Genomic DNA, 15879 nt, shown 5'->3' with positions numbered 1-15879 from the left:
TTGGACTGATAACTATGGCACACGCCTCCGCACAGCCCGGCGCAGTTGTGCACCAAAGGCGAGAAATTTAAAAGAGAGGAGAATCTGCCCCGACAAGATGGCGGAGTAACGCCAAGGGAGGCTTCCCAGGCAGTTATGTCATGGCTTCTGTTTTTTCCCTCCTCCATGACAACTGTCGTGGCTACAGACCCGAGATCTCAGAGGACACAATCACGCATCAGCATAAGATGATTTTGGTGCAGACAATGCACTAAAGAATACAAGATACTATTTTTGAAAAGAATATCTTTTATATACCGAAAAATATGTATATAATGGAGCATAACATCACATCAGCAAATAGCTAAGATTACTTTAAAACAGTGCAACAGAGAAGGTAATTTTTTTCAGCAACATCATTTTGCACCAGCAAAGATTAAGCGTGCAGTGATGACTGGTTAACTTTATTGGAAATGACTAATTGAGATTACAATCAATTATGTTGGGGCAAAATTTCCAATTGTAGAATAAAAGTCAGTGCTTGGTCAATACATGTCCTGCCTAGTAAGAATTGTGGCACTACAATGTAAAACACATTGATGTTCCACATAGATTGTTCTAGATTGCACAAAAAGATCCTTTTTGGGAAAATTACATGGAACATTATTGCATACAACAAAAAGTTTGCAGAAGGACATCTTGTAACTGTTGCTAGGTGCCATGGAGCATTGAATAAGTGCTTTGAGCTACGATTCACCTTCGATTCTTCAACTGCGACAAGTTCCTTGAGTTATTTCTGTTAAAGCAAATCGCTGATTATCGCACAACATTCTGATGGCCTCTCGCACAAAATGTACCTCTGCAAAAATAATCTCTACTGTGTTCAAGAATGAAGTTTTTAGTGAAACAGTTCTAAGTGCAGGTAATCTGTCCCTGATTAGCAGCCATAATATAAAATCTGAATTTTGCAGCGAAGCTGTTCACCTCTAGTTGGCTGGCATTTTTCATGTCTACGTCTGTCAGCAAAAATGTGGGCCAATCCCAGCAGCAATGTAGGGCCAGGAGCAGCGGCTCGGAGCCCCCGCAAGGCAGAGGCTTAATGCAGAGCGATGACCGCATAAGTCTTTTGGTAAAGATTACTATTGCGCGAGATGCCCAGCCGACGGCAGCTTGCAAAGTGGGGAGTGACGTCCCTAGCGTTTTGTACATAAAAAAACCAGCCTAGCAACCGATTTCGATGTTGTTGCAGCACCACTACAGGTGGCGGTGTGCTGTTAAAATTGCCATTACTACCATTACTCTCAAGCAAATAAAGCATTGCATAGCCCCCTCAGCAGTTGAGGTGGCTCTCAACAGCTTCGCTGGATGCCCACTTTCGCAGGGCTGGGACGGCAAGTCAATTTTTTTTAGTTTATCAATTCTCAGTAACATTTGTGGTAATAAATACAAATAACTTAATTCGTGCATGAAGTGACAAGCCATTCTGGCCAGTTGCCAAACCCCTTTAATGCAGAGGCATCAAAAGCGTGCAATCTATGATTGTTAACACATTTCACTTCAGGCCAAAACTTTTACCTTTAAAGAGTCCCTGAAACAGTTTGAACAAATTTTGCTGAGGCGTAGGGTACAGCTACAGTAAAACATTCACACTAGAATTTTCCAGCACACCATCTCCACCAGCCGCCTGGCAGTCGGTCCCGAGTGTTATCGAAACAGCGTGCGTTGTGAGCATTGTCAAAGCACCAAGCGTTTCTGGTATTCCGGTAACTACAGGCGAGCTGGACATTTTGGCAGATGGGTGGAGGCGTAAGTTAAAGCACCTCCGTGTTCCTATTGCTTTGATGAAACAGCTTTAGCGTAGACCTACGTGAGCAGTCTGATAGGTTTTCACGGTCCAGCCAACTGGTGGTGCAGAGCTTAACCAGCCAAACAAAGAGCTAATATTGCTCTAACCAAGTGCAAAATGTTTGAACATTTAGAAAAACAATGTGTTCACGATTACGCTCTTGCCAAAATTTTATACCAGCAACATAGTCGAGTAATACACTTGGTTACTGCTTTATTAGTTCTGTGTCACCAGGTAGCTGCACCGTGCAGGATCATTCACGTTCGTGCCTCCACTCATCGCGTAAAACACCCAGGCCGCTTGGGGCCTACGTTCACCTGAATACGGCGGACACACGAAACAGTACTGTAATGTGGTAGTAATCCTTCGGCGTGAAGTGATGGTCGCAAACACATGGATGCATGGTGCCGATCGGATACCAACAACCAGCGCTGCAGCCACTCTGCTCACGTTTGCTTTGCAAAGGGGCACGATGTCACAGCTTGACATGTCGCCGGTCGCTGCATTTGCAGCCCACAACGCAAGAGCAAACCATAGTGCTTGCAGAAAGGCAGATCGACACCAACACAGACTGCGCAGCTCGCGTCAACACGGAGCACGTCGTAACACAAGCAGACGACGTATGCTACGTGCTGGAAGCGCTTGAGTGTAGTTTTAATTCTCCCTGTGCACTCTCTTTCTATAACTTTCTTTTTATAGAAAAAATGACATTCCAACTATTAAGAACAACATTTGTTCATCATAAAGTACGAAAAATTATCGATGACGTGTCCTGGGCAGCTAATCGGATAGCTCGCTCTACTGGTGTCATATGGTCACCTCGCGACGCTTGGTCAGAACCAGCCGTAACCTCAGGGGAGTGGAGTGCTGCGCTCGGCAGCGATGTACATCTTTGAAACTTCATAATAAATAACACGTTTTACACGGAGCACTTAAGATGCATCAATTAATGATCAGAAGGACCTACCCTAATGACTCGGTATGTTTGTACAGAAATGGGCAAAATCGTTTCAAGGTGCCTTTAAACAATAGTTCTCACGTAGGGTCTGAGCAATACAATACAAATGATTTATTTCACACCCTAATATTTTGATACGTTCTAGTCAGCTGTGAACCACATATAATGCAGATGCATCAAGGCCGTGAACAGGCACCAAGAACAATTTCACCCCAGTGGGCTTATAAGCTTTCTCATCTGAGGAATGCATGCATACACATACATACAAGAAAATCCAACCAAAGCAGCATTTCACTTTGTGAACATGCACTCAAAATTTAACAAGTGCACTATGCCAAAAAAAAAATGTTGCTTGAAAACAGGGCAAAGAAGCCATTAACTCTTTCGTTACCGTGCCTATAGAAATCGATCAATTTGATAGACCATTTTTCTAAGTGTTGCTTTACCTTTCCATTAGAATTCTTCCACTAGCAATATCATGCATCCTCTGAAATGATGACAGAACTTTAGCTATTTCTCAGATTTTACGGTTTATGAAAGATTAGAGGTCTGCAAAAATAAAACTTTGACTGGAGGTATAGTCTAAATTAGCCTCCAGTACTCCTAGCACTTCTTCAATAGAAAGACTCAAAATATGTACTTCGGTCAATTTGGCAAGATCACTTTTAAATAACAGCAGCAACGACGACACAGAAGCTTCTCTCGGGTTGTCATTTTTGTGATTAGAGGTAAACACTGTTTTAACAATGACTCGAAGAACGGTAGATGCTGATGAGTGTGTGTTATTTTGATAATTTTGTTTTAGTAATATCAAATGCAACTTTATTTTACCCCTCGTGGGTCGCTTTTATCCATCGGCGCTTCGACAGCGTATGCACAAATTATTATGAGCAATCCTTCCCATCGTGTGGGGCTTGCACCCACACAAGAGCACGCAGTCGATTACAGAGTGACCTTCAGTCGAAGCTTGGCAAGCTGTCTAAGCCTTACATTCTGAACACAGACTGTCCAATTGGCCTTACGCATTACTGTACAATATTGTGCAACATTCCACATTATCATATAACACTGAACAGGAACTGAACAAAGCACGTGAAACCTCTAGAACCAGCTGAACGCAAACTAGATCACCTTGCTTGCTCAGAAAAGCTGATCAAACAAAATAGTGAAGTATGAGGAGGCTTCTGCATGTTCCCTAACTTGATAACCATTGCTTGGAGAGCCTAAAGAAGGCATTAAAAACAGGAACCAGGTGGTTGCTGTAATGAGTAAAAAATTCAAGAACGATTGTGATGCTCCCTAAGCAAAATTTGAGCGCGGCTCTAGACGTGTTTTCATTTCACAGTAAAATGCAAATGAAGCAAAGTGCGGCACGACTGCATCGCTAATTGGGAGATTGTAAAAGGTAGCGCATGGGTGATGCTGATCTGTGGGTCCGATTCACACCAGCCGCTGCGCCGACAAACCTCTGCTCATGCGGCACTTTGTTTCCATATACAGTAAAAGCTCATTAATTCGGATCTCACAGGACCGAGAAAAACGTCCGAATTATCCGAATGCAGAATTAACCTCTGCTCACGCGGTGCTTTGTTTCCATATACAGTAAAAGCTCGTTAATTTGGATCTCACGGGACCGGGAAAAATGTCCGAATTATCCGAATGCCGAATTAACAAATGAACAGGAAAAACAACATTAAAATCAAGTTGGAAAAGCATATGTTTAGTTACTGAAGTATTTTGCAATAGTCGTCTGCTTTTTCACAGATTCCGGCTGACATCACAATTTTTCTTAACTCTTCCAAGTGGCCAACAGCCTGCGAACTGTCATAAGTGCTCAGGCAAACATCGTCCAATGTCAAAAGCGCCTCTGTGACTTTTCGTGAGGTGCAATGAGGTTGCAGCTGAACCGCCTCGCATGACTCTTCGTCTGAATTATGGTCTTCCCGGGCACCCATGACATCATTAATCTCTTCATCGGTCAGGACACCAGTCGTGGTGACACAATAATGAATCGTGATGTAGTCCTGAAGGGTCACGTCTGTAGGAAGGACAGCATCAAAGGTCGGGCAGTTATCATCGGTGGACTCGGCTGACATTTCGTCAGCTACTGCCGCATGCCCGGGCCTCGCAAAACCGCTGTGCCGAAAACAGTTGGCGATGACTTGTGGAGGTGTATTTTTCCAAACGTGGGTGATGATGTACACTGCACTGAGTAAGTCCACTTAATACAGCTTTCCAACTTCTGAACGTAAGATCATTCGCTGTAGCAGGTGCTTTCTATACTTCGACTTCACATAGTAAATGATATCCTGGTCCATCGACTGAAGGGCACATGTAGTGTTGGGCAGCAAAAAACTACCTCGACACTCTCCAGTTCGACCGTACAGTTATGTGCACTGCAGTTGTCAACAACCATAATTATCTTGCGGTCCTTAGACATGAAGTGCCAATCTAACTACTGCAGCCAGCCTCGAAAACTGTCCGAGGTCATCCAAGCTTTCCTGTTCGCTCTGTACTCGACAGGAAGGCTTCTGATGTTTTTAAAACGTGGCTTATGCGCCTTCTCGATGACAAATGACAAGCGCTCTGTGCCAGTCATATCGGCGGCAAGAAGCACAGTTATCCTTTGCTTGCACTTTGAAAGTCACCGTCTTGTCAGGCAGAGCTCTGAAAAACTGAGCAGTTTCGTCTGCATTGAACACGTCACTTGGTTCATATGCGGCGATGTGCTCAAGCAGCTTCACATTTTTCCACAGGGTGGTCACACTTTCGTCAACGCTGGCCTTTTTGCCGCACATACTTCTGAAGACGAGTTCGTGTCTCTCCCGAAACCTCGCGAACCACCCTTCTGAAGCTCTGAATGATTTAATGTTCATCATTGCAGCGTACCTCTCACCTTGTACCATGATGAGAGGTCCGCTCAAAGGCAGATGTGCGTCGCAACAGTCAGTAGCCCACTGGAGCAAAGTTTCTTCGAGCTGGGGATGAGCTGCAGTTCGCAACTGCTTTTTTGATGCATGAAACTTCTCGCTTTCGAAGGCTTGAAGAATCTGTTGTTCATTTTTCACATACGTTCCCAACGTGCTCCGCTTAATGTTGTACTTGGTCATAATGTGCTGTCGCGATTTGCCATTCTTCAAAGCCTGCAAAATTTCCACCTTAGTCGCCAAGTTCTTGGCTTCATACTTCTGTTGCTTTGCCGGCGTTGCCATCACTGTAGCACACGATGGTGGTGGCATGCGACACATGGTCACAATGAAAAAAGAAAACTCCGCAAGAAGAGATGATGCAGACTCAACAACACAAGGGAAAATGGCGTCGAAGGCGCAGCGGAGCGAAGAAAGATGACACCAACATTCGGTGACGCTGCGATTGTCCCCACTAATTGACGACGAAGGCAATGCCTCTCAGGTTTCGGTTTCACTCCAGTGGTGCCAGCGCTGCTTTACTACGCTTTCACGTAGCGGCAGCCGTCAGCATTTGTCCGAATTAACTGGTGCGAGGCCGAATTCTGATGAATTAATAAAGCTTTGGTCCCATAGACTAACATGCACTTGGCCGGGACCAATAGAGCCATCCGACTTATCCAAACTTCCGAATTAACGGGGGTCGAATTAACAGGCTTTCACTGTATAGTATTGGCGGACACGCTCGCCACATCAGTGAGCAGACAACGCGCATTACTCTGGCGCCATTTCATAGCGGTTGCCGCCACAGAACACACACTGCACGGCTCTGTGCTTTTCTTCTCACGCTTTCGTCATACCCTCCTCCTCTGCTTTCCACCTTATGGTTCCACTGCACTCTCCTACTCCAGTTTCCTCCACGCACTATCTTCGCTATCGCCGTCTTTCATCCCCTGCTGCGTCCTCCGTTTGCTCTTTCATTTTCTGCTGTACTCAACGGCTAAATTACGTCGACACTCAATGTAGGAACGGGAGCCTAAGAGCTGTGCTCTAAAGCAAATGCTCCCTGTACATAGGAACTTACCTGTTTTCACATTTGCAAAGCTACTGATTTCCCGCATAGCATGGGCAGCATTATAGCTAGTATTCATGCCAACAAATTTTCATTCTTTTTTTACGTCAAGAGCGACGACCTTCAAGTCCAGGTTCGGGCTGCAACAGGGCTGAAGATCACGGTCTTCCAGCCCCGGCACGGGTGCGGCCTGCGACTATGACAACGTAGTCCCTTAGGACCAAATAAAGTTTCTTGTGTGCCTGTCTGTCTGTCTGTGACCTGACTTACAAAAATTGGGAACTAGGAACTAGGTCCACATTTTCTTACCGGTGTTTTTTTTACTCGCGACTTAAACTAAAAATAGCGAATCATTACTATCATTCATGTTCCGTGAGCTGCCTCTTTGAAGTTTCACAAAAGAATTATCAAAAATTGTCTGAACAATTACTGCTATACATAAATTAGAGCATTCATGATCAGGCCATAATACACTAGAACCTCATTCATACGTCTTGGCAAAAACCGCGAGGAAAAGCTTACCAACCGGGAAAACGTACGATCCAAAGTAACTAACAAAATTAGACAGCCTGAAGTATTGTTGACATCTACATAATGCGAAGCGTCGCGTGTATCGTCGCACGAGACGCCAACACGCGTCGAGCAGGTGGTGCTCCGGCGACCCGAGATACATTTTACTGTTTTCCTATTGCGTGTTGTTTTAAGAGGGAAAAAAGTGAAACGAAATCGAGCTGGGGGGCGACGCCGTATGCCGCCAAAGAGAAATGGGACACCTTGCAGCAGGGAATGGCAGCGTGTTTGAATTATTGCCTACTGCAAGCATGCAGTACGCTACCAATGGCACTACGCACCACGGGCTGTAAAACGCATACGTGAAGATGCTTATCGCAATAGGTTGGGCGGCGCCAGCTGTAAATGTGGCGTGCGACGACCCGGGCGGAGATTTGCTGCTACAGTTGAACCTCGCATAACGAAATCGGTGGGGAACGCGAAAAATTCGCTTTCGTGAGAATTTCGTAGCTGCGAAATGAGACGGCACAGATAGGTATTGCGCCACAGATCAAAACTTTACTGTCAAAATTCCGCTGGCCTACTTTGGCAAGCTTTGCTCAAGGATATAGAACCACACTGCCGACAGTACAAAGTGCTCCGCGTGCGTCGATCAGCAGTGGCAGCACTGTCATGGAGCGATATTCTTGGTGAATTGCTTTCGGAGGTAGGATCGCTTTTGCGAGATTTTGCTTAACTCGGCACCGGACGCAAAGCAACAATGCTCCACACAAACAGCAGCATTTCCCCGGCACACGCTGTCGCCTAGGCGCCGACGTGTCTTGTATCGAGCATGAAAGCGATAGTATCTCGTATACCCGAAGGCAATCGATCAAGATTACGGCCCCTTCGCTCAAATCTACATCTGGTGTCGAATCTGCACACGATGCCTGTCGGGTGGCACCGAAACCAGCATTCTTAAAGCAAGGAATGCATATTCCCAGACGATCGCTCAATCATGGCCCGATGCGTGGCATTGCATGCTGCGACTGCCATCTCAAGCACCACAAACAATTCCACGTCGGCGAGATGTGGGTTACCTTTTTTTCTTGGCTGCATTTTGCTCACCAAGGTAAACATAAGGCACTGCACTAGGTATGAGACAATCATTGTCACATGCCAGTAGCAATACGCATGCTGCTTCGAACGGGTGATCATCAAACAGGATGGCGGCCATGACGTGTTTCCAGTGCACGCAATTGCTCCAGGGGTTTGGATGCTTTTGTAAACAAAACTAGCAGTGCATGCACAAGTGTAATATGGTGGTACTTTATGCAGTTTTAGTGCAAAGCAATCGGATTTGAGCACATTTTGGAGCCTGCTAGCCTTGCGCGAGTAGGTAATATGCAGGGTTACGTTCCAGCAAATTTCCTTGATGCGGGATTGTAGTACAGCGGTATTTCATTGCCAAGAGGTATGAAATGCATTGAATCCTATGGGCATTCGGCGAGGATACGAAAATATTTCATTGTCGCAAGGATTTCGTTGCCGCGGGGTTTCGTTATCACAGTTTTCGACTGTACTGGAATAAGAAACTGCATGTGCCGTCGTTTTCACGTGAGACGGGCGGCTATATACTGTTCTCAGGCGCGCGCACCTCACGCCTTTTCTTGTTCACATGGGTATACCGGCTGGAAAACGTATCATACGATCACAGTTTGGTGATGTACTAGATGTTGGTGCTGAGAAATCGTGTTTTCTGGTAACGTATGAACCGGTAAAAAATTAGCGTAACTCTATTGGTCATTTTTTGTGTTCTCGATTGCGAACGTTGGCGCTGGGAAAATGTATCTAACGGGCACGCATCAACGAGGTTCTACTGTATTATGTGTTGCAGTAGACGTTGAGACTACTACGTCTTGAAATAAAATGTTAAAACACAAAGCATCGAAAACGAGCACATTTCTTGCGGTAACGAAAGAGTTAAAGGCTCAAATATATCACATATTAACACAACAAACTAGCCAGGATCACAAGAATATTGAATATGATCTTCAGCAATAACACTGCAACATTGCCTCGCCAGCACGCAAAGTGACCAGCGTAATGTGTAATGTGTAAACACGTTAATGTGTAAACACGTGAGACAGGAACATCTTGTGACGTGTTTCTTCAAACCGTCAGGCAGTTCAATCAGCAACTTTAGAGGCACCTTCTGGTAGTGGGACATCAAAGATGATTGGTGCGTTGACTGGCCTGTAGTAAACGTCACAGATGGCCGCATTCACAAACACCGTCTCGCCATCAGTTGTCGTACCGTGGCCTAAGGTTAAGAACGAAAATTGACAGCAGAACAGTCAGGTCCATATATAGCTAACACAAAATAATCAACTATCTCAATCATTCCCCCACAGGCCATAACAAAGTGTTGGACAATTCTTATTGCAGTCAAGCCTCACTATAACAAACACAGATATAATGAACGATTGAATATAATGAAGGAAATCTAACAAAATGTTTCTTGCCAATGTCAGAGTGTAGTTAATATATATTTATAACAAATATCAGATATAATGTATTTTTGTTTTTCATGTGACCTTATTAAAGTAAGGTTATACTATAATTATCTACATTTTTTAATGCTCACCCTGCTTGGACTTCATTTCATGTCCACAGTAGTTTACAAATAAATAAACAATAATAATCAATGGATGCACAGAGTGTCACCTGCTTAATCACCTTTAATATCCTAAAGGATATTCTTACTGCAGAAATCTTTTTATCAAATGAGCACATTTCAGCAATTACTCTAGCTATGTATTCACTTAAAGGGGCTGTGACACCAGGCTTTCGTGCTTAATTTGTGCCTTTCGTGTCAAACTGTACACGTCTCAAAGCAAGCTGGCAAATTCTGAGCGCGTGTTTTAATGTGTTTATATCAATGTCGAACCGTACAGAGGTCTAGCTACACTGATGGGTGATGAAACGAAATGCGTTCTGCATGGTTAAATGTGAATGGTATATGCATGGTTTCATTTTCACATGTGCATCTTGGTGGTCAGCCCAAGATACAGTAAAACCTAACTGATATGTTCCTGTTTGCTATGTTTTCTCGGCTCTTATGATCTGAAACGGTGGTACCACTTAGTTCCTATGGTTCACGAGCATTAGCTTCCTGTTTGTTGAGTATCCATTACCGGTTCAAAATATGTCAATGTCAAAATATTGACGGCACATTGCCTACGCGACATCGGTGGCACTGCCTACGTCGACCGCCACACGACGCCGTTGAAAATGGTGAATTCGCAGCGTGTGTCAGTCATCCCTGAATTCTCGGCATGTCTAATAATGTTGAAACTACAGAGGAGATGGACAAAGACACAAGCGGTTGCCTCACACTCACGTTTGCAAACACTGTCGTGGTCTTCAGTACCTTGTGCGCTTATTCCGATACATCCGGCTACTTGTAAAGTGAAAAAGGATTGCGAATGCTCAAAAAGAAGCAGTTATTATGAAACATTTAGCTCCACCGCCAGATGGAAATTACAAGCTTCATTGTTTCACTCACAGCTATGACTGCTTCCAAGTGTTATTTATGGCTATGACAACTCCAAAGTGGTTAGTGTTCAATCTAAGCACGAGGCAGCGATGGTGACCTTTATTTAGCAAGTTTTCAGTAGTTTGTTGGTTTTTCTGTGTAGAGTCAAATAACGTTTTGTGTGAGAGTAGCATTTCCTCAATATTAACCTGACAGGAATCTAGTGAAGCAAAGATTGGGACAATAATGGCGAACCAAACAGGAACAACTGCTGGTACACAACTGAGTGACTACTGACACATCCAGCTGAGACGCAGCATAAGACCTCCGCAAGGAAGAAAGCGATAAGCTTGTGCTCTTACCCTCGTGGATGTGACCAAAGACATGGTAGCGCGGCCGCACCCGGTTTTGCACAACATTCAGAAGCTCGACGCAACCCACGTGACGGTTCCGGACGCAAAAATCGCCGTGGCCGACCGGGGGAGTGTGTGTCACGAGCACGTCCGTGTCAGCCGGGATGCAGTTCCACTTTTCAAGGAGCGCCTGCCCCCGCTGAAGGTTGAAGGCCCAGTTGTTGAACCGTGGCTGCCTGACAGCACAGTGGGGAGGTAACAAAAGAAGAGGCATGTCACCAGACTGGTGCTGCTGCTGAAAGGTGGTCACACAAGTCCACGATTCTGCCACCTCAGCGGCAACTAGCTTCTTAGAAAGCGACAGGTGAATGCAACTTCGTCTACACTTTTTATCTACGCATCTTTTTCTGGACAAAATAAGGAAGTAACTGTGCCAAGTGTTATACGGGTGTCACATTGTGCATTTCCGATAATGATCAAAGCCAAGTGGGATCACAAAATTCTTGATCACTTTCTTCAGGACTGAGCGCTCATACAACTCCCAGCAGCTCATGAACCTACGAATCTCCACGAACAAACAGGCCAAGTACCTTGAACATTTATGCTATTTTCTCACTTTGAAAGGTTAATTTTCTTGGTGCCACACACTGAGAACTGGTGTAGGCAAAGCTTTTGCATCCACTCCATCGTTGCAGTTGACTGAAAGCAGGTGCATCATGTCAGCCCGGCATGCATGGTGTCTCCACTTTGCCATTGCGGCCTGATGATGTGACTGCTTGTGCCAACCAATCGCCAAACATTTCTACCTGTCATCCCACCTTCCTCGACTCAGCACAACCCCTTTGTCTCCACAGTCTAACTGCCACCAACTACAACATTCTAGCAAAAAATACCAGCAGGATTTTTAGTGGTTAAATATAGCAGTCCTATGGGTAAATTAACTGAACTCTGTCAATTTCACATGGATTCTATTGCTACCAATAAGGTCCGATACGTAACACCAGTTAGTTGCCTACAGGGCCAAGAGTTTGTGATGGTACCAATAGCTTCCCTCCATTTGTTGCTAATATGACTTATGGACTTGTGTTGGCACCAACAGGGTGAAACAGGTAACAGCTATTTGTTGCCTAGAGGATCAATGGGTTCATATTGGTACCAATAGGGTCCAACAGCTAGGAGCTATGTGTTGCCAATTCATTTCCTGTTGGACAAATAGGTAATGCAAACATGAAAATGATGAAGCTGGAAAACAGCGCAAGTTTCCTAATTACTTCGCTGGGCCACTCTGACTAAATCTGTACTTGACAGACAGGACGAAGAAAGCTTCACTTCAAAACAATGCTTACAGACACCTTGGAACACTGATCTACTACTTTTACTTGACTTTCTATTCACCTTTAGTTTGTCTACGCAATGAGGTACCCACCAGGGGGAGCCATAGATCTTCAGGCCACAGACAGTGGCCTCGGCATCCTCCAAGTACGTGCAATTGACTAGTTGCCGCTTGACATGGGCCACAGCGTCGTCGAGCGCAGCTTGTTCACGAGATTTCGTATACCAAGTAGTGGCAGGGTCAAAGCACAGCTCGTGGTTTCCCGCTATGACGAACTTGTGCCTGTGTGGAAGGGTAGCTGGACGAGTGAGGTTGACAGAGAAACAATTAGAGTCAGTAACAGGTTAAAGAGCCATTGTCATTATCATCATGACCACCAGTCTACTTATATCCACTGCAGGATAAAGGTCTCAGCATTTCCGATACCCCGTTTTGCACCGTTGACCCCCATCTTACAGCTGCAAATTTCCTAATGTCATCGCACTACCAAGTTCTCTATTGTCCTTCACTGCAGTTCCCTTCCCTTAACATCCATTCTGTAACTCTTAATAGACCACCAGTATGTACCCTTAAGCACTACACAGCCTGCCCAGCTCCATTTTTTCCTCTTAGTGTCAACTACACTATTGGCTACCCGATTTGCTTTATAATACACACTGCTGTCTTCCCGTCTCTCGGCGTTATGCCTATCATTCTGCATTCCGTCGTTTGTCGCGTGGTCCATAACTTCCTCTCAAGCTTCTTTGTTAGACACTGTTGAAGCTTGGGCAAGTTGGTGTGACATTCTTTCTTCCAACAGCGCAAAAGACAAGGACAAGACGAGCGCACATACACAGCACTTGTTAGACACCAAGTTTCTGCTCCATGTGTTAGTACTGGTATAATGAGTAATGACACTTATTTTCGAAATTCCATTGACTCTACCACGTGCCTGGTGTGCCTTCTCCCCTGGTTATGCTCCTGCTATCGGGTGGACAATTCGTTCCCCTTTCATGAAATTTCCTCCATCCACCTCGCAGATTTCCACAGAACTCGTTCACCGAGCCAGACTGATGCGACAGATGCCAGACAAAAAAAGGAAAAAAGAAGAAGAAAAATATTTTGCTGCTCCAAGAGAATGGTTGTACCACTGTTTTAGTGATAGAGGGGGCCACCATTTTGTTCCAACAAAGTCTTTATAATACGGCGTCACTGCATATACATACACATCTTATTTGTTCCGGGTGAAACAGACAAGTAAAGCACCCAAAGGTTACATGCAGGGTAAGGTACTCCCTCATGGTCACCTCAAGCACTCGGCTCACTCTCCTTGCCTATGTTGGCACAAGAGTACCGCTGGCGTGTGCACATGTAAGTAGGAGGCCTACGTGTTTCCAACGGTTGTTCCTTTTGTGTAGCCGGCTATGCAGCAGCTCCTAGTATGTGGGCGAAACGTGTTGTGTTGTTCGTCTGTCTGATCTGTCTTGCTTCGTGCTACAGACGGGAAATGGCAAGCTAACAGCTACCTCTCATGCCTCGAGAGACGCCAGCTTAGCATGAAATTTGACAAAGAAGAAGAGGGTTTGCGAGTATCCGAAACTTATAAAATAACAAATCGAACACTGTCCTATACGATTGGTATGGGAACAGAATAGTCACTATTTGTAAGAACAAATAATTTCCCAATCATTCTCAATTATTTTCAACATCGTCAACTGTGCTCAGTAAAAGATAAAATTGGTAAACACGCATGACAAATTTAATCCCCGCAGTCATAGTAAGCATAATGCATAAGAAGTTATGGTGTGGAACAGGCTACGTCCCTTAAGAGTGCCAGAATTTACTGGCTAAATCACAATTATTTACACTCTCAGAATGGTTTTGGACATGTGAACAATACTTCTTGCTTCTTAAGGCTCCACTTGTGCTTTTAATAAGGGAGGCTTCATAGCATGCAATGCAATAACAAAGTTATTATTATTTAACACTAAGACGCAAGTGTTGCTTTATAACAATGGTGAAAACAGCTGCTCTTTATAGGAATTATAATTTCGAATTGTCAAATAAAGTCTCAAAAACCAGTAAGTGGCGAGACCTGGCAGTGAAATATTGATACTTCGGGTGGTATTCTATGAGATTACTGTATGTAAGTCAACAGGAAGTTGTTAAAGAAAAGGAATCTGCTTTTTCGGCTGACTCTGAACAAATTAATTAATTAATGAACGAAGGAATGTGCATGAAGCAAGCTCGCATTACCAACACACAAAATATGTTAGTACACTTCATCAGGCATATGCAATACAAAAAATATGTCGAATTTACTAATTCCCGATATATACATGTACTACGTCATATCGTTTATATTTGTGCATCCAATTTACTTAAAATACGCACTAAGTACACTTATCTCTGTCATCAAAGGCGGTCCCGCAAGCGACCACTTGCAGCAATTAAACTATACATATGTTATCGCGGAGGTGATATATAATTTCACACGTAACGAAAGTGTGGCGCAATTTGAAAGCACAGAACGGACTCTGCAACCGGCTCAGCAATTTGCACACGCGTAATGATCAGACCGCAGATTTGATTGGCACAGTATATACCCCGTTTCGTTGTTCGATCACTACGCGATCTGGCGTGCACTGCTACTGAGTGAATACTCGCGCCGGCGCGACTTCCGAACAAACGTTCCACGTGACCACCACATCCGAAAGGAAACGAAACTCACCCAGAAACGCGCTGAAAGCGCCCACTTCGTGGGGCGATCCCTTCTTTGTAAAATCGCCGGCGTGGAGCAGGACGTCACCGTCAGGTATCGGGTACTGCATCCGCTGAATCGCACTGTGCGTGTCCGAGACGCACACAAAACGCACGGCGTCATCTTTGATCGGCGTGTCCAGCGAAAGTGGAGTCACCGTGCGCACCGTCTGGGTCGCCTTGAGCCGATTCCAAGCCGTGTGGGAGTCGTGGGTCAGCGGGTTAACGACCACGGCATCGCTGCCCATTTTCGCGTTCACGCAACGCGCACGCCCAACGTTAGTTTCGTTTTCAGAACAGCGGTTGCTACTCCGGGAGCAATGAATGGGCAATCGCCAGCGATTTCTGTTAGAGACCGATAATGGGATCGCATCACCAGGACGTTTTTACGTCACCGCGGGGAAGCGAAGGGTGGCGCAGCTGCATGGCTTTAGGCATTTCAAAACGGGATCACAGCTTATCAAACCCCGCACGACAACCAATCTTGCGACAACGATCAACCGAATAATCAACACGAACCACGAACGAACAAAAGAAGCGCTACAATAGTTCCGCACTCTTCTGCTGTGATAACAAACTAAACGTAATCCTAAAACAAGTAAATTTCTTAGCATGCGAAAATAATTTACTTACTTCATGTTCAGCTTTTTATGAGCTTATTAAATT

General features: G+C 44.9%; 1 protein-coding gene across 1 annotated transcript; it reads right to left on the bottom strand.

Annotated features, from left to right (window-relative positions):
* Positions 1–2870: 2870 nt before the first annotated feature.
* On the bottom strand, positions 2871–15750 carry LOC142563747 (UPF0046 protein C25E10.12). The gene is made up of 4 exons (XM_075674348.1): positions 15185–15750; positions 12568–12772; positions 11151–11377; positions 2871–9573 (listed from the first exon to the last, which is right to left on the bottom strand). The coding sequence occupies exons 1-4, from the start codon at positions 15459–15461 to the stop codon at positions 9440–9442; spliced, it is 843 nt and encodes a 280-aa protein (XP_075530463.1). The 5' UTR covers positions 15462–15750; the 3' UTR covers positions 2871–9439.
* Between the last annotated feature and the right edge of the window lie 129 nt (positions 15751–15879).

The sequence above is a fragment of the Dermacentor variabilis genome, chromosome 11 (assembly GCF_050947875.1).
Source record: "Dermacentor variabilis isolate Ectoservices chromosome 11, ASM5094787v1, whole genome shotgun sequence".
Classification (NCBI taxonomy): Eukaryota; Metazoa; Arthropoda; class Arachnida; order Ixodida; family Ixodidae; genus Dermacentor; species Dermacentor variabilis.
Note: the sequence above shows the minus strand (reverse complement) of the source record. Positions and strands in the feature narration are given on the sequence as shown.